The sequence below is a fragment of the Mercenaria mercenaria genome, unplaced genomic scaffold (assembly GCF_021730395.1).
Source record: "Mercenaria mercenaria strain notata unplaced genomic scaffold, MADL_Memer_1 contig_4303, whole genome shotgun sequence".
In the NCBI taxonomy this organism is placed as follows: Eukaryota; Metazoa; Mollusca; class Bivalvia; order Venerida; family Veneridae; genus Mercenaria; species Mercenaria mercenaria.
Window position 1 is genome coordinate 7292 of NW_026462523.1, and position 19946 is coordinate 27237.

The window sequence follows — 19946 nt, forward strand, 5'->3', positions numbered from 1 at the left end:
CCTGACCAGAATACGCATGCTGGTCTGGATCAAAGCTGGTCAAAGCCACTATGTTGGTTTTCTCATGGCGCGGCTCAATTTTATGTGTTATGAGTGTATATTTTGCAGAGTCTATATATGGCTTACGTACATGTGTTTATTATTTAAAATAAAATATAAAATAAAAAAAAAGAACAAACAGGGTTTTTTTCCTTCTTCTTTCCCCTAGATATCTTATCTTAACTTGTGACAGACCCCTATACTTAAAGCATCCCTAACTTGTAATCAATTGTGCAGTAAAACTCACCAGAAAAAGTCATCTTCTTCACTTTAGTTGTCACGTTAACTTGTTTGAAATGCACAACTGGACCATCAGGTTCGACCTTCACAACAATCCCTCTAAGGCCATTTACAAGTTTCTGCGATAAATTCCGTAACAAAAGCACTGGCGCACCAATTTTCAGCCAAAGAACCTTTGGAGCTGTGAACTGTTCAAGCAGGGACTTTTTCCCATCATCTTTGGCTTGAAATTCGTACAATTCTCCAGTCTGACTTGTTATCCTCTTCCTATTTAGCACATCTGCCAGTCTATTATTTGCGAATAACATGATTGGTTCACTTTCTGTATCAGACAGAGGTCTATTCAAACCTTGCATATATGTTATGACGTCATCATCCACATTTCCCACAGATACTCTCCTGATCATGCTACACAAAGTTGCATCTTTCTGTCTTACTATTTCTTCTAGTGTTACTTTGTGTTGGAGAACTTTCTGAAATGTTCTACTTACAAAACACATTTCCCCATTGTCACTGTATAACCTATTTGGTACCGGGGGCAGCTGATAAAAGTCACCAGCAACAATAACCTGCATCCCTCCAAACAAAAAGTCCGGGTTTTTAATAGAACATATTTCAGCTACTTGTTCAAACATACTTCGGCTCAGCATTGATATCTCATCAATTATGAGGACCTCAGTTTGCCGTATTCTCTCAAGAGTTAGTGCACTATTTGGCGAGTTCTTGATGATGCTGACGATCTCCTTTGACGAGCATCTCCCATCATCCATTCCAGACCATCTGTGAATGGTTTGAGTGTCAAGGTTATTACTGTAATTTAAACAAGCTATACCAGTTGTGCATGTCAGCTGCACTTTTCCTCCCACTAGCTCTTAAGTTCTTCACTATTTCGCCTACTATGAAGGATTTTCCAGTTCCAGCCTGGCCAGTAATAACAAGATTGTGCCCTGCTAAAGCCAAATCCAACGCTTCTATCTGTTTGGTATTCATTCTCAGTATTCCAACCTTAAAAAGAATTAAAGTGTTTTTTTTATTATAAAGGCCCAATTACAGTATGGCTAAAAAGAAAAAATAGGTTGAAAATACTTTTTTTTTAAATAAACATTGTATTATGATGAACGTTTCCTCACAGTTTTCATTTTGGACTCATTCAGGATGAAAACAAGGCCATATTTTTTGTCCCAGGTCAAAATTTTATATTTGTGCCTGTGGTTTTCATCACAAGACAACAGACGCATAACATGTATGACAGAATGTTAGTCTGCAAGCAAAAACATAAATTTGGGCACCTAAAACACACACACAACGCTTTCAGTCTAAATGCAAATATGATCAACACGGAAGACCAATACACAAACATGACAATTACATAATAATTCAACGGAGACAATCTTTTCTCTGTAACAAACTAAATTAACAGAATTTCTCGATTATACACAACCTTACCTTTAAATCGACGTATTTGGTACAATAACAGCTATTCACATTGTTGAAGAGATCATCAAAATTGTGATAAAACAGCAAATTATTCACGATGAATTTGTGTTGTCTTTGTTCTTTGTTTACATATGTCACGCGCTTTTAACTGGTTCTCCGTCCAGCAATAATTGGTTAGGTACAAGCGGAGAACCAAATGTTTTGATTTGTTTTATGTTTCATTTCTGTATTTGAAAATATTACGTTTCTTGCTAATAATATTTATTTTTTTTGGTTAAATTAAATGTCTAGAAATGTTTTTTTTTTTAAAAAAATAAGTATTTATTGCATTGTCCAATGAAACTGCTGATTACATCTGCTTATATTGACATATGTTTGGGATTTCTCGGATAATATCGTATCAGTGCCAATGGCGTAGACTGCAATCGAAAGACCGTGGAGAAAATTGAAACGCCAATCTGGCGTGTATTAGTTGCTACTGACTGTTGTGAGTGGTCCCATTTTATGTATTTAGTAATATGTTTTAGTAATTTCTGGTGAATATGACCTATACTCGGCTGACAAACGTGTGTTAGTCAATGATTACGTACCGATTCGTTGTGCCGGATTTCTGTCTACCTGGGACTCGCCGCAGGAAAGCGCTCGTTTCCTGGTAGATATTTCAAGAACGGGAAGGGCTAGAGACTTGGGGTCGGTCTCATTTTGTAGCTAAATATGCGTGTGAAATAGTGATACATCGTTTATTTAATTGTCTGGAGAACTTATTTCACAACGGTCCGGGAAGTGAACCCGTTGCTCGCAGGCTCAAATCTCGAGATTCTGGCCTTCTCTAGACATATGTATTATTTGAAGGGGGCTCATATTTCGCTATGTATTTTTCATTTTGGACATTTCTAAGATGAAAACAGGGTTTTATATCAGTCTAGTCATATTTTTTTGGTCCCAGGTCCGATACTGGTGCCTGTGATATGAATATGAAATACAACAAGATGGGGATTATATAATTGAAATAAATATTATCATTGAATACTCTGGTGAAAATATTGGTTCGATTTGTTTTGACTGGAATGATGGTCACACGAGTGGAACTGAGTATATGTCATCTGAAGATAAAAATGCAACAATGTTTTTTTAAGAAAAAAATTGAAATTAATTTAAGCAAAGGAACAACATTTAAATTTTATCTGAGCTCAATCAAGTATGCTAATCCTGATCTTAATAATCCTAAATGTACTATAGAACCAGGAAGTTATATAAAATACTATCTGGTTAATCCGGTTAATTGATTTATTTCCATTTTATATAATGGGAATATTCAATAATATCAATGAAAAAGTAAGTAATATAGAAAGATGGACGTCAGTCCCTGAGAGCTGGAAGCTCACACAAATTGAAAGAAAACCTCCATTGTTTTTAACATGTTATACGCAAGATACCGATAGCGGATTATTTCAATGGAAAGTTGTAAATGCTAGTCCTAGTTTAGTTCAAAATGGTAATAATGTAACAATTAAACAAACTTGCATTTTAATTATTCTTGTTGATGCAATTATATTAGATAAAGGAGAAGCGAAATTGGAATTAAAAAGCAAACAAAGTAAAATTCTTCAAAGTTACAATGTAAAAAATAACAGAAAAAATGAATCTATTTCTATTAATTATGCTAATCAATTTCAAACAAATGATGTAATTTATATTAATTCTTTAAACGTTAAAAATATTCAGTTAACAATTTATGGTTCTGTAATATAACCAGGCTGAGCGTGAAGCTCATATGAAGCTGAAGCTCCATAGGCTAATGTATTAATACCATTATCAAGAATATATCTTTTATCGTCATAACATCACAAAGATGTTTTATTTATAACATAACTGGAAAGATTGTGTTTATCAGAACGAATAACTTTAAATGTATGGTTAATTTGGGTTGAATTAAACAAAGTATCTTTGTAATTTTTATGAACTATTGTTTTTTTCACAACATGTTTTTTTAATTCCTTTACATTTTTTAATGTTAAATTCATTTTGTAATAAATATGAATACATTTTACTTCTTAATCCAATAAATTCAACAATGGGTATTCCGGCAGCTTCATCATTGAATTTTCCAATTACTTTTTTGTTGTAATCAAAATAAAATTTTGAATTTGGGTTATAATCACTATTATCAAATAAATCTTTGTCCTTATAAAAATCCTTATATGTTTTAATTTCATAACATAATGAATCAGTGTCAGTAAATAAAAGCTTTGCTGAGTTTTTATACTTTTCCTTAATGTAATTATAACGAAAATCATACATTAAATATTTTGATAAATCTAGAATGCACATTCCAATATAACAAGGTCTATTTAATAACACACTTTCTTTTATTCTATGAATACCAAACAAATTCTTATTAAACATCGTTGAACTAACAAATGAAGGTTTGGCAATGTATTTTAATAAAAGGTTTTCATCATGCGTTAATTTAATATTGATTCTTTTGCGTAAATTCTCCATCGTCTTACCGAATACCGAGTTGTTCATGAGTTTAAAAATGTCTTTTTCAAATGAATTTTTTGATTTAGGTCTTTTCTGAGTATTAAAATCAATATACATTTTTAACCAAGGACTTTCGTCAAAAGTTAATATTCTAATAATCTAATTTAATTTTAGTCATTTTTAACATTACTTCCCAAGCTAAACCAGGACTACTAAAATAATGACAAGGGTCAAGTTTATAATATTCCAAACATAGTTTTCTAAAATTTGCGAATACATCAGCTAAAAGTAATACGTCAGTTTTTAAATATAGATCATGATATTCTCCCATTGTTTTTATTTTAAATTTATTCCAAACATTTTTAGTATGTTTATATTTGTTGTCAGATATGTGTGTTTCATTTAAAATTGAATAAAACTCTTCTTTAGGAGGTAATTCTGTTTCTTTGAATTTTTTAAATGAATCCATGTAATCATATGGATAAGTACCTTTTGTTTTTAATAATTCTAGTGTAACTAAAGGTTCCAGCTTCGCTATATTTTTATCAAATTCTTGAGATAAATATTTAAATTCTGGAATATTTTTTACTAAGTTATCTAACGGTTGAGACATAAATTGAAAACTATCTATAAAAACCAAATCACTTATCATAAATGCCATATATCTTTCCATATTATTAGGAATAACATTAATTTCTTTTTTAAATTTTCCTATTTGTTGCATAATAAAATGGCCGTCATAACCTCTTAAATTATGAAAAATAACAGGAATTTTGTGTGTTAGTCTAAAATTAATATTACATTCTGAGTGAGCACTTCCCCTAAATTTTCCTGTTATATGACAGTGGTCACGTACAAGATTATCATTTTCCCTATATTCTTTTTCACAGATATGACAAAACTTTTGTTTTTTAAGTTCAATTTCGTCTTTTTTAGACATTCTTAGTTCTTTGTTAAAATTAACTCTAAATATTTCCTTACAATATTCCTCTTCCTCAAGCATTTTCTCAATAAATTTATAAACTGCATTAGGACCTCTGTAAACTTGTGTTGGTTTAGTATATTTATCGTCATAACAACAAACAACTTTATAGCCGTAATCAGAATCTATATGTTTTTGATATGGTTCAGTAAATGAAGATTCAGGTGATGGTAAAGCAGTAGATATTTTTCTAGTTATTAATTCAAAATCAGCATAAATTAAAAAGGTACAGCTAAACCTTTATGATAATTTTTAAATTGTACTTTACTTCCCTCTTTTGGCATTTTTACAGCTTGGACACCATTAATAGCTAAAGAATTTGGTATGTGTTCATTTAATATTATTCCTTGTGAACAATTTTGTAAACATGACTTGCGAAAACGTTTTTTATGTTGATCTTTGGTTTTATTAAACATTAATCTATTAAAGTCTTTTATCCAAACATAATGGTTTATCTTATCTTTATTGATTAATAACATGTCACACCTTTCAGAATATTGATATTTTGAAATGTACAATGGATAAATACAATTTTCTTCATAACCGAATATATTAAATGAAGTATCATTTAAAACTTCTATTTTAGGTATTTGATTTAATGTAACAGGAAACTTTATTCCTTTATAATTAAGTTTTTCTATATGTTTTTTATATTTTGAAACTCTATGAGGGTTTTCTTTAACAGGAAATTTGTAAGCTAAATGACACCATCTAAAACATTCGTTATCATCATTCTTTATATTTATTAATCCTTTCATTGAATTTTGTAATGGTTTTGGTAATTCTAAATAACTTGAAGCAGCCAGTGGTGTATATTTATATCTATTTATATAATGAGCATCAACTGACTCTATTCTCCAGCCACTTCCTTCTGAAATCCAATTACCAATTCTATTTATTATTTCATCAAAGGCTTGGTGTAAAGTGTTTTTTATTTCATTTGTATTAATAATAATTAAAGCCTTTGATTGAAAATAAGCTGATTTATATATTGTATCTGTATTACTAGTTTTCGCGAAAGTTAGTTTTAGTACAATATTTATTTTTATACCTTTTAAAGCTTTAAGTTCAGATTTAAGTATTTCATAAGAGACGTTGATAGTTAAATATAATTGATTTTTCGGATCATTTCTATATTCAATCTTAATTTCAAATTTCTTATAATATTGCTTTGTAGATCTTTTAATTTCCATCTATATATTATATTTAGAAATAAAAATCGTTAAGCAAAAAAGGATTAAAAAATAAAGTTTAAGAAGAAATAAAATATTTAAATTTATATCTTTTTCCGTTAGTTTTTGATATTCCACTTTTTACTCTGTTTTTTCCCTTCGCAGCACATTTTTATTAACCCAGAATTAATATCGAGGCCTTTAGATGCTGCGTAAGTGCTTCTATATATTTTCTTCATTAGTGTCACAATCGGTTGCAATAACTCTTTTAGGGTTGTTTCGATGATTATTTGGTCTGGGACAATCACATAATCTTACATTACTTTCCTCTTCTAACATTAAACTACCACAGTCCCATTCAAATAAATTAATTTTTTTAAAGATAAGGATCTATAACATTTTGTAATTTATCAATCACATGATTTTTATATTCATTGCTAACTATTTGATCAAGTTTTGATTTAATAACATTTCTTCTTTTAAGAACTTTTTATATGATTTTTTGTCTGGATTCATTATTTCTCCTAAAGTGCTAGATAATTTTGGCATAATCATTCTGTCTACTTTTCTATTAACCATTATATAATGTACTTAAAGAAAAAAATATCTTTAACAACGCACCTAAAGAACATTTAAAAAATAGGCAATATTATCTATATCTTTTGAATAAGATTTTAAAGTTATTCTTTCTAAATTGTTATCAACTGTTAAAATTTTAATGCCTTCATGAGACATTCTGTTTAACCATTCTTCATGTAATTTGTGTAGATTTTCTATATAATCTAAACCAACTCTATTTTCTTCAGTTCTGTTTCTTTTTTGAAGTCTTTTAAGGCATATTTCTGGGTCGGTTTTAACATAAACAAATCCATCATTTGGGTTTTTCCGTATGTTTTTATAATATGATCAGTTAAGAAAAGATTGTATACTGCCCACTCGGGGTCATTTATAACACCGTTGTCGTGATGTTGTTTTGTAAAAACGTTACTGTTAGTTAAATAACAACGTTCGAGGACAGAAACACCATCAAACTGTTTAGCAGAAGATAACATTTTTATATGACTGTTTAAAGTTGTTAGCTGAAAAGGAAATAAATATTTGGAAGGTTCTTGAGCAGCAAGTTCAGAAAGGTTATATGAATTATAACATGGGTCCATAACATATTGCCATTCATGAATTGGTTCTGGAATTATATTAAAATTAGGATTATATTCTTTAATAATATCTAAAAACGTACTTTTTCCTGATGCAATATTACATTCAACTGATATAATTTTTCTCATTTATATAAAATACTTATAAAAAAAAACACACTTAAAAGTCAAAAATCTAAATTTATTCTTCTCTTATTTTCTATATCCATTAAGTTTAAATTCCTTCATATACGTTTCAAGAGGCATTGAATAGATGTTTTCTTTCTGCATTTCTAACAGTATTGTAAAAATATCCTGAATAACTTTTTTCTCTTCTTCTTCATTTACTTTTCCGATATGTGCTTTTGTTATTAGTTGTTCTATTTTGTGCTGATGCAATTTTAAAATAGCTTTTTTGTCTTCAAATTTTAGTCTATTAATAAATATAGTTATTACTGATGGAACAGTGTCAGCAACTGCTACAAATATAGGAATAGCTGGAACAAGTGCTAATGCAGCCGAGCAACCAAAAATACCTGCTGTAATCTGTAATCCTGTATTTACTCTTCCGCAAAATTTATAACGTTTTCTATAAGCAGCAGAAAGTTTAGTCAAGTGAATAATTAATTGATCTATTGTTTCTATTCCAGTGGTAGCAAAAGGACTACCAAGTTCCTCATTAGAAATTAGATTTTTATTACTCATTTATATAATATATTTTTTAATTTAAATTTCTTCCAATTCACTAAATGGTATCCAACTATTAAATTTTTTCACTATATCCTTTCCATTTTACTAAAGCTTGTTTTTTCTTATAGTCTCGTCTAATAACTTTTTTTATATACTGAAAACCTCTTGTTTAGTAGGTAAAAGTTCTTGTTCATAAAATGAACCTTGAATTATTTCATTATTTAAATTTTTAATAGTGTATGTTCTTGGATTTGTATTATTAATTACATAAATTATAAATATCTCCTCTGTCCAGTTTGGTGTATATCCTTTTTCAAAATGTCTTTTAAGTTTGCTTAAGCGAACTCGATCACCAATTTTAAAATTTGGAATACTCTTTGGTATCTTTAAATTACCGTATAAATTAAAGTAAACAGTACCTTTATTTAAGCTTTTACTGGCTTCGGTTGGTGTCATCTTTATACTAGAGTGTTTTGTTTTGTTATATTTATCAACCATTTCCTGCAAATTATCTAAATAAGTGTAAGTATTATTTGCTGTAAAATATTTCCACATTATTCGTTTAAGTGTTCTATTAAATATTTCAATAACTACAGCTTTTCCTTCATAAAATGTATGATACATGTTAATCTTATTTTTATTCAAAAATGATTCAAACTTTTTATTATAAAATTCTTTTCCTTCATCTACCCATAAATGTGTTGGTGTTCTACCTTTTGGCCGAGCATGAAGCTCATCAGAAGCTGAAGCTCCAAAAATTATTTTTTTCAAATGCTTCAGTAACAGATTCTCCAGTTTTATTCTTTAATGGAATAACCCAAGCATATTTGCTAAACACGTCAATAACGGTTAACAAGTACTTTACTTCTTTAATATATTTTGAAAAAGCTTGCATATCAACTAAATCAGCAGACCAAGTATCATCAATGTCACGAACAATCACTCTTCGTTTTCATAAATTTTTGTTAAATTGGTTTGTGTAATTCGTCTGCTAATTCATCGCTCCAGCGGTAGCTTGGTACAGTTATTTCGGGGGTATACTCTATCCCCTTTTCCCGTTTTTTGACTTTCGTTTTTGTCCGAGACCAAGATTGTATTTCGTTTTAATTGCAGGCTTTACAACTAAATGTTTTGCAATCTTTTCCCCAAATGTTTTTGATTTAGTGTTATTTAAGTCGGAAAGCATTTGCTTATCGCATTTGTTTTTACTTATTCCTGAACTATAACAGTAGTCATGGGTCATACATACTTTATCCAATTCATTTATGGGTTGTCCATTATATAGGGGATTTCCTGGCCAACAATAGTTATATCCTGGAAGTGTTAACCCTATCTTAGGTAATAAAGGTAACACTGCTTTGTGAATATCTAAATTACCTGCTGTGAGCATAGGCTCAGAGTGGGAAGCTTTGCTCCCCGTTGTAGTACTTTTAACAAACTTTAATTTCATTCTTCCACAAGATGAACAGGTAGCCATTATCATTTTTTCCCGTTTTTTGCTGTAACATAATGAGGATTTATATTATCAGTAAATCTTCTTTCTTTCAAACAATATATTTTATTCTGTAAACTCATTTATATGTATTTAAATTTAATAGAACACTTATATTAAATCAGCTGTAAAACGTAAAGTGATCAAACAAAACAGGGAAGTTTAAACGGAAGTATACTACAGAGTAAACATATCGGTTAACTTTCCAATAAAGCGACACCGGTGTCGCTTTACATTGAGCCAATATTTGTCTAAACTTACAAACGATATTGATTCAGAATCTATTTTAAGAAAACGACACCGGTGTCGTTTTTTTTATTTTCCAATTTGATATATGTTGTGAAAATTACTCAACCGTAGGATTATACCATAATCCTACGCATTGTTGAATATATGCTTTTGCATAATCAAAGGGAAAATGAACAAACAATTATAAATTATTTTAATTAATAAGGACAAAACTATTATAAATTGTTTTTCAGTGTGTGAATTTTTCTTCCGTTTTTTTTTTTAAATTATGTTAGCGGACCTTGGTCTCTTCAGCCCACTTACATCCAAATCAGAGGTTTTCATTTGGTTAAACCAGAGGTTTTCATTTGGTTTAACAAAAGATTTTCACAGTACCAAGGGTACTGGGTTTAGTATTTTAAGTTTAGGGTAAGGCCAAAGTGCACCTATAGAATCGGGACAAGGGTCAAATGAAGTCAAACTGTTTTGGTTGTGGTATTTTATATACTACTCAATTTACATCTAATGACTACAGTCTTCTGTGGCATGGCTTATTCAGACTTGGAAAACGTAAGTACAATAAAGGAAAATGTTCACTTTTGCCTCAAAATGGCCTAAAAACTGAAATTTTCTAAATGGACTAAAGAACACGTTTTCTTTCATCAAGAAGTATTCTTTTATCAAATTGCACGAAATAATTTACAAAATATTCATTATAGAATAAAATATTTAACATAAATGAAAATACGTTAACCATTATGTGTATAGGAAACCTTCAGTTTTTAACAGAATTTTTAAACAAATCTGAAATTTTCACTACGAGCACAGCTGTCGACCACAATCAAAAATGACCATAAATTCTGTGAAAGAAGCTGGACCTATGGTCAAAATATTTTTGTGGTCCTTGGGTATGCTCACTACTAAAAATATTCCTATGTTGCCTAAATATGGCTTAATGCCCAATTTCTTGAAAATATGCTATTTCAGCTATATTCAGTGATATGTGTTGAGCAAAATGATCAATCTGTTTATAAAAAACTTTGTTCCTTACAGTAGATAAACATTTTGGTAGCAAAATATATATATAGTTTTTCAAATTTTAGCTAATTTGAAAATTTTCAAAATTGCAAAGGCCATATCTGGCTTAAGTGAACTTTGTCCTTTTATCAAGATTTTTTTTCAATATTTTTTATCAAGCTTGACTGTAAGTGACGTAAATAAGTAGTGTTACCGATGAGGAGGTATTTTTTTTTTTTTTTTTTTTTTTTGAATTATAATGTCACCTCAGCGCCAAATGTGGGCTTATTGAGTAAAGAAGCACAAACATGCATACAGTTTTTGCGTCAATATGACGATTTTTGCCTTAATATATCTTATGTTGTATATATTTACATCTTCTCGCTATTATTTGGTGCTATAACAAATCTACTTTTTGTACAATAAAGGTTGCACGGAACATTATGGTCAACATGACAGATTTGGACAATATATACTTCACCCACAATATTATTTCATTAAGTGGAAAAACCTCTATATTGACCATATACAACATATTCCCTCGCATAAAAAGTGTAAAGCAGTTTTAACATTATATTAACTTTTACTGCATTTATAATGTAAAACAGTGGTACATGGTTAAAAATTACACTGATACTGTCACAAAATGGTTGCTGCATCAGGTTTGTCTTCTTATCATTTTATCGTCATTAAGTCTTCGTTCATTCACAAATAAATTAATATCACATTTAGTTTTAACTGAGTGTAATCTGTTCCTCTGAACCACTGGAAATACTAAATGATCACAGATACTTCCAACATCAAACAACTTCTTGTGACTTTGATTTCAAACTTCTTGCCACACCTGTATTATAAAAAGAGGAAAATGGAATGAGTGATGTTAGTTAAGATATATCATATACCATATACTAGTAAAATCATTCTCAAATGGTGTTGCAAAATTAATGCAAAGGATGAAAACAAGGTAAATTTCAGGTATTGTTCATGTAACAATGTTAACTAAAACTGTAAACCTGACAGTAACACCAATTAAAAGACTTAAAAAGAGGGCCAAGATGGCCCAAAGTCGCTCACCTGAGAAACATATCATAACAGTGTAAATATGTTTGACTTAGTGATTTCATGGAAACAAATATTCTGACCAATTTTCATTAAAATTTGACCACACATGTGGTCTCTTAAGTGTACACAAGTATTTTCTTCAATTTGACCTAGTGACCTAGTTTTTGAGCCAAGATGACCTACATCTGAATTTGACCTTAATTTTATCAAGGCTATCATTCTGACCAAATTTCATGAAGATCAAATGGAAAATATTGCATACACAAGGCTTTTCTTTGATCTGACCGTGCGACCTAGTTTTTCCACCCTAAATGACCAGTATTCAAATTCCACTTAGATTTTATATTGACAAACATTCTGATTAAACTTCACGAAGATCCGTTGTAAAATGCAGCCCCTATTGCATACACAAGGTTTTTCTTTGATTTGACATAGTGACCTAGTTTTTGACCCTGGATGACCCATATTCGAACTTAACTTAGATTTTATCAAGGCAATCATTCGGACCAAAACTCATGAAAATCAATTGAAAAATACAACCTCTATCGCATACACAAGGTTTTTCTTTGATTTGACATAGTCACCTGGTTTTTTACCTCAGATAACTCTTTTTCAAACATGACCTTGATTTCATCAAGGTTATCAACCTGACAAAATTTCGTATAGATTAGTTGAAAAATACAGCCTCTTTCGCATACACAAAGTTTTTCTTTGATTTGACCTAGTGATCTACTTTTTGACCCAGATAACCCATTTTCAAACTCAACCTAGATTTTATTAAGGTAACCATTCTGACCTAAATTCATGCAGATCAATTGAAAAATACAGCCTCATTGGCATACAAAAGGTTTTTCTTTTATTTGACCTAGTTTTTGACCCAAGATAACCCTTTTTCAAAATCTATCATTTATCATTCTGACAAAATTTCATCAAGATCAATTGAACAAGAGGGTCATGAAGTCCATGTATCGCTCACCTGACCTATTGACCTAAAGATCATCAAGATTAACATTCTGACTAAGTTTCATGAAGATACTGTCATAAATGTGGCCTCTAGAGTGTTAACAAGCTTTTCATTTGATATGACCTAGTGACCTAGTTTTTGACCCCACCTAACCCAGATTTGAACTTGACCTAAAGATCATCAAGATTAACATTCTGACCAAGTTTCATTAAGATATGGTCATAAATGTGGCCTCTAAAATGTTAACTAGGTTTTCATTTGATTTGACCCGGTGACCTAGTTTCTGACCCCACATGATCCAGATTCGAACTTATCCTAAAGATCATCAAGTTTAACATTCTGACTAAGTTTCATGAAGACAGAGTTATAAATATGGCCTATAAGAGTGTTAAAATGTTTTTCCTTTGATTTGACCTGGTGACATAGTTTTTGACCCCACCTAACCCAGATTTGAACTTCAGCTATAGATCATCAAGATCAACATTTTGACTAAGTTTCATTAAGATATGGACATAAATGTGGCCACTACAGTGTAAATTAGCTTTTCTTTTGATTTGACCGGGTGACCTAGTTTTTGATCCTACATGACCAAATTCAAAGTGGACCTTAAATCATCAATATTAACATTCTGACCAAGTTTCATGAAGATACATTCATAAATGCGGCCTCTAGAGTGTTAACAAGCTTTTCCTTTGATTTGACCTGGTGACCTAGTTTTTAACTCCAGATGACCCAATATCAAACTCTTTCAAGACTTCATTAAGGATAACACTCTGATCAAGTTTCATTAAGATTGGGCCAAAATTGTGACCTCTAGAGTGTTAGTAATCTTTTCCTTCGATTTGACCTGGTGACCTAGTTTTTGTCCCCAGATGACCCAATATCAAACTCCTTCAAGATTTTATTAAGGGTAACATTCTGACCAAGTTTCATTAAGACTGGGTCAAAAATGTGACCTCTAAAGTGTTAACAAGCTTTTCCTTTGATATTTGACCTGGTCACCTAGTTTTTGACACCAGATGACCCAATATCAAACTCCTCCAAGATTTTATTGAGGGTAACGTTCTGACCAAGTTTCATTAAGATTGGGCCAAAAATGTGACCTCTAGAGTGTTAACAGTCAAATTGTTGAAGACGAATGGACGACGGACACGGGGCGATCACTAAAGCTCACCTTTGAGCACTTTGTGCTCAGATGAGCTAATAATACTGCCTCTATCGCATACACAAGCTAAATGTTGTCAGATGACAGACAGACAGACGCCGGACATCGAGCGATCACAATAACTCACCTGAGCGTTGCTGAGCTAAGAAAACAGACTGTAAACTGAAGAAACAAGAAAGAATTGAAGACTGCAGGTTGATGCAGAGTACACGACTACGGTGGCGGAGCTTATTGACGTTCAAAGAAAGGGCTTTGTAAAAATGATCAAATGCGTTGTATGACATGACTAATGTTAAGAAGATAAGCATGAAGGCCCTGACCAATTTCTTACTTTTATCTTATAGAACGGGTCGAAACACCCCAGGGGCATAATTTGAATAAGTTTCATAGAGGACCATCAGATGACGTCACAAGCCAAATATTGAAGCTCTACGCCTTGCAGTTTTGGACAAGAAGATTTTCAATTGTTTTCCTTTCGGTTGCCTTGGCTACTAAGTTTAATTTTTAAAAGAGTATAATCCCAGGAATATCCCTGTGAAGTTTCATCAAAATTGGCCTGGTGGTTAAGAAGATGTTGTTTAAAGGAATGTGTGGACGAACGATGTACGACGAAAGGTGAGCGATCAAAATAGTTCACTCTGAGCTAAAAAGCGCATGGTTGCATAAGCATAGTTGCATAGGCAAGAAGTCAATAGGGGACAGGAGCAGAAGTCAAAGATACACTGATGGTTGGCTGCAATAAGGATCATCTACTTGGCAAGTCCAATGATCTCATAAAGTTTCAACATTATGAGCTTAGTGGTTCTCAAGTTATAAGTTGGAAACGGTTTTCCATGTCGAGGCCCCTGTGACATTGACCTTTGGTCGAGTGACCTCAAAATCAGTATGGGTCATCTACTCTGCATGTCCAATCATCCTATTAAGTTTCAACATCTGGGTCAAGTTCTATGTTAAGGCACCTGTGACATTGACCGTAGCTCAAGTGACCAAAGAATGATGAGGGTCATCTACTTTTTCAGTCCTGTCATCCTATGAAGTTTGAAGGTTCTGGGTCCAATGCTTCTCAAGTTATTGATCGGAAATTTTTTTCCATGTTCTGGTCCCTGTGACATTGGCTTTTGATCAAGTGACCCCAAAACCTATAGGGGTCATCTGCTTTACATATTTAATGATCCTATGAAGTTTCAACATTCTGGGTCAAGTGGTTCTGAAATTACTGATCAGAAATTTGTTTCCATGTTCTGGCCACTGTGACCTTGTCCTTTGATCAAGTAACCACAAAAATAAAAGGGGTCTTCTTCCCTGTAAGCCCTATCACCATACTCAACATATAAAGTTTGAAGGCTGTAGGTCAAATGGTTATACAGTTGTTGATCGAAAATGAAGTGTGACAGACAGATGGACCCTGCCCCTGTGACCTTGACTTTTGATGGAGTGACCCCAAAAACAATGGGGTCATCTACTCTGTACGTCCTATCACACTATGAAGGTTGAAGGTTCTAGGTCAAATGGTTCTCAAGGTATTGAACAGAAATAGATTTCCATGTTCTGTCCACTGCGACATTGACCTTTAATAGAGTGACCCAAAAATCAATAGGGGTAATCTACTTTGCATGTCAGATCATCCTACGAAGCTTCAACATTCTGCGTCGAGTGGTTCTCAAGTTACTGACTGGAAATGGTTTTCCATGTTCAGGCTCCTGTGACATTGACATTTAAAAGAGTGACCCCAAAATGATAATCAATAGGGGTCATCTTCTCTGCATGAACAATCACCCTATGAGGTTTCAACATTCTGGGTCAAGTGGTTCCCACGTTATTGATAGGCAATCGTTTTCCATGATCAGGCCCCTGTGACCTTGACCTTTCATGGAGTGACCCCAAAAAACAGTAGTGGTCGTCTACTGTATAAGCCCTGCCACCATATGGAGTTTGAAAGTTCTAGGTCAAAATGTCCTCAAGTTACTGTTTGGAAATAAAGTGTGACAGAAGGACGGACGAATGGACAGGGTAAAAAAAAATTATGTCTCCCCCAATGGGTCGGGTGGGGAACATAATGACAAAGTTACTGGACTAAAATATAAAAAAACGTACTGACCTTTTTTCCTCCAAGTGTGACCTTGAACACTGAAACCAGAGTTCTGTGTGGAATTCAATTTATTGAACAATTTTGAAAGGGGACCACCCAAGGAGCATTATTGTGAGGTTTGGTGTAAATCTGCAGTGGTTTTGAAGAATTCTTTTAGAAATTTTATACGGACGCACAAGCTAAGATGGATAACTGACGACGGATGACAGACATCGAGCAGTCACAAAAGCTCACCATAAGCCTTTGGCTCAGGTGAGATAAAGACTTAAAACCTGAAAAGGGGAATAATTTGTAAAAGAGCAAAATAGAGTTAAGGAACCTGCGCAATGTAAGTCAGTTTATGACAGTGAAAAACGTACAAGAATTTAACCAAATCAGGATGCTGACGCATGGGCGAGTCCACAACCTCAACCTAATCTTCGAATATCATAGTGGGACTAAGAATTGCATGGTCAAAAATTTTCAAGTTAGTAGCCTTGTCTATTTTTCATTTGCCAAAATTTCTTAGTATAATTAAACTCTACATGAAATCCCTTCTGTGTAAGTTTACCAGCTTGTACAGTATAATGTTATCAAGAGGTTTGCTAGGTTCGATCCAACAGTAAACAGTCCCTATGACAATTTGACTGAAAACTGATGACAGATTTTCCACTACCTCTGATTCATGTGGGGAAATTGGGATCAAATGAGTGCTTGTGAAGTAACATTAGAAATATTAGTACAAGTAATGATGATCACAGATGCCTGCGCTTGTCCCAATATAAGAAATTAGAAACCAGACAAGAGGGCCCTAGGTCCCCTGCATAACAAACCATAACAGTGTATACATACATTTAACCTAGTGATTTCATGAGACAAATACTCTGACCAATTTTCATTACAATTTGACAAAAAAGTGGTTTCTTGAGTGTAAACAAACACTCATTGATTTGACCTAGTGACTAGTTTTTACCCCACATGAACTAAAATAAAACTTGTCCAAAATTTCATAAAAACAAACATTCTGACAAAGTTTCGGGAAGATTGGAGCAAAAAAGTGGCCTCTAGTGTATACTAGCTTTTCCTTTGATTTGACCTAGTGACCTAGTTTTGACCCCACATGACCCAGATTTGAAATCATCTAAGACTTTATAATAACAAACATTCTGACCAAGTTTTTAGAAGATAGAATAAAAATGTGCCCCCTAGGGAGTAATCAAGCTTATTCTTTTATTTGATCTTGTGAATTAGATTTTGACCTAGATAAAAATTAATACATATTTCATGCAGACAAACATTCTGACCAAGTTTCATGCACATCAAATGAAGAAGTGTTAAGAAGCTTTTCCTTTGATTTGACAAGGTGACCCAGTTTCAAACTTGGCCTAGGAACCATAAAGACAAACATTCTGCTCAGGTTTCATGAAGATAGGATCATAAATGTGGCCTCAAGAGTGTTAACAAACTTTTCTTTTGATTTGTTCTGATGACCTTGTTTTTGACCCGACATGGCCCAGTTTCAATCCTGACTTAGAGATTATCAGGATAATAATTCAGTTCAAGTTTGTTTCAAATCAAAGCATAAATGTAACCTCTATAGGGCTGAAAGCGCCAAAAATGAAAATTTTACCTCTTTCAGGGACAGTAACTCTAGAACTCATGACATAATCTAGCTGGTTTTCGAAAGGAACCGAGATATTGTGTCTTAACTTCTGTGTCAGTGTGATGAAAATCAAATATAAAATGTCATTTCTATCATGTTCACAATGTAAAAATTAACAAATTTTGGCTCTTTCAGGGGTCAATCAGGGGCTGTAACTCTGGAAACTAAGATTAGATCCGACAGATTCATCATGGAATCCAAGATTTATTGTTATTGAAGATAATTTACAAGTTTGTATCAAATCAAACCATAAATGAAGATGGCTTCAAAAGCCAAAATAGCAAATTTTTGCCCTTTAAGGGACCATATGATGGAACCCAAGATGGGATCTGGCCAGTTTTCAAAAGATACCAATATATTACGCCAATACAAGCTGCGTGCGAGTTTGATTAAAGTCAATTGCAAAATGTTGTTTCTATCCAGTTCACAAGCCAAAAAGTAAATTTTGGCCCTTTAAGGAGCCATAATTCTGGAACCCATGATGGGGTCTGACCAGTTTTCAAAAGGAACCGATATATTATGCAAATAACAGTTTTGTTCAAGTTTAATCAAAATCGATTATAAAATGTGGTCTCTATCTGTTCACAAGAAAATGACGGGCAATCAACTACCTGACAGGCGAGTTATAAAAATGGAGATCTAATAAAAAGAAGAAAATTGATTAAAAGGAGGTAATTAAAAAACTTGATAAGGAAGAGTTCTGATTCTTTGACACTGCACTTCAAGTTACGATGAAAGGCAATTAAAGACTTTTCAAGTTATGTTGTGGACAAGCCTTATTTTGTAGTATAGAGGGAGATAATTCAAAATCTAGGTAAAGTAGAGTTATGGTTCTTTGACATGTACTGCACTTCCTGTCAATGGTCTCTATCATTTCGTGAAGTTCCAATGAAATGCCATTTTTTTATAATTTTCAAGTAATGCTCCGGACAAACCTTCTTTTGTGTAATAAAGGGAGATCATTCAAAAACAAGAGCTCCGCCAAGCGGGGCAATATACGCCGCCCAAAGGATTATATCAGAGGAGGATGGGAGCAAAATTTAAAGAACTTAACTGTTGAAGCCCAAAGGACAGGAAGAACAAAAGGAAGAAATTCCAAAATAAAATTCTAAGTCGACAGAAAAACATAAAAAAATCATTACCAGGTATAGAAATGTCAAAATACACCTAAAATTTGGAGGTACCATCCATGTTGTACCACAGAAAGCTGGTCTTAGTTTTTCCCTATGAACAATAATAAAAAAAGTTACAAAATAATGTATTTATAGTAACATAGAAGGGAAGTAATTCAATAAACAAGAGCTGTCACTAATGGTGGCAAATGTCCCCGCAGCACCTTGAACTTTGACCTAGTGACCCCAAAGTCAGTAGGGGTGGTGTACTCAATAAGTACTATCAGCATGTGAAGTTTGAATGTCCTGGGTGAAGTGGTTCGCATGTAAAGTGCCTTTATGCAAAAAGTTAACGTTAAACCCTGTGACCTTGACCTTTGACCTGGTGACCCCAAAGTCAGTAGGGTTAGTGTACTCATTAAGTACTATCAGCATGTAAAGTTTGAAGGTCCTGGGTGCAGTGGTTAAAGTGCCTTCATGCAAAAAGTTAACGTTTGTCCCTGTGACCTTGGCCTTTGACTTGATGACCCCAGAGTCAGTAATGGTAGTGTACTCAATAAGTACTATCTGCATGTGAAGTTTGAAGGTCCTTAATGCAGTGGCAATACATGTAAGATTCACTAATTCCACTCAAAGAAGCTTACATATTATAGTGGGTAAGTCTATGTCAGACAAAACTTCTAACTCCTGTTCACAGGCTCATCTGAACTTTTCAACATCATTGTTTACATGGTGCACGACTCCCTGTGAAAACAAGTTCAAGAAGTAAAATAAATACAAGCATAACAATTCTTTTTGCAGCAGATTTGTATATGAAACAAAAGGGCAATAACTGCCTTTGATTGTTCACCTGAGTTTCACAGCTAAAACATGTTGGGGCTAGCCTATTGTGATGATTTAACAATTTTAGAAGTTTCAAACAAGATAGTTTTCAAAGCGTTTTCTATATACTTAAAAGTAACACTCTGGACAAACCTTATTTTGTATAATAAAGGGAA

General features: G+C 32.8%; 1 protein-coding gene across 1 annotated transcript in view; it reads right to left on the reverse strand.

The window, feature by feature from the left end:
• Positions 1 to 218: 218 nt before the first annotated feature.
• The window catches only part of LOC128553771 (uncharacterized), a 36742-nt gene continuing 17014 nt past the window's right edge, over positions 219 to 19946 (reverse strand). The window contains exon 2 of the mRNA XM_053534948.1: positions 219 to 1105. Coding sequence (XP_053390923.1) covers positions 243 to 1105 — 863 coding nt within the window. The 3' untranslated portion in view covers positions 219 to 242. The remainder of the gene's footprint in view (positions 1106 to 19946) is intronic.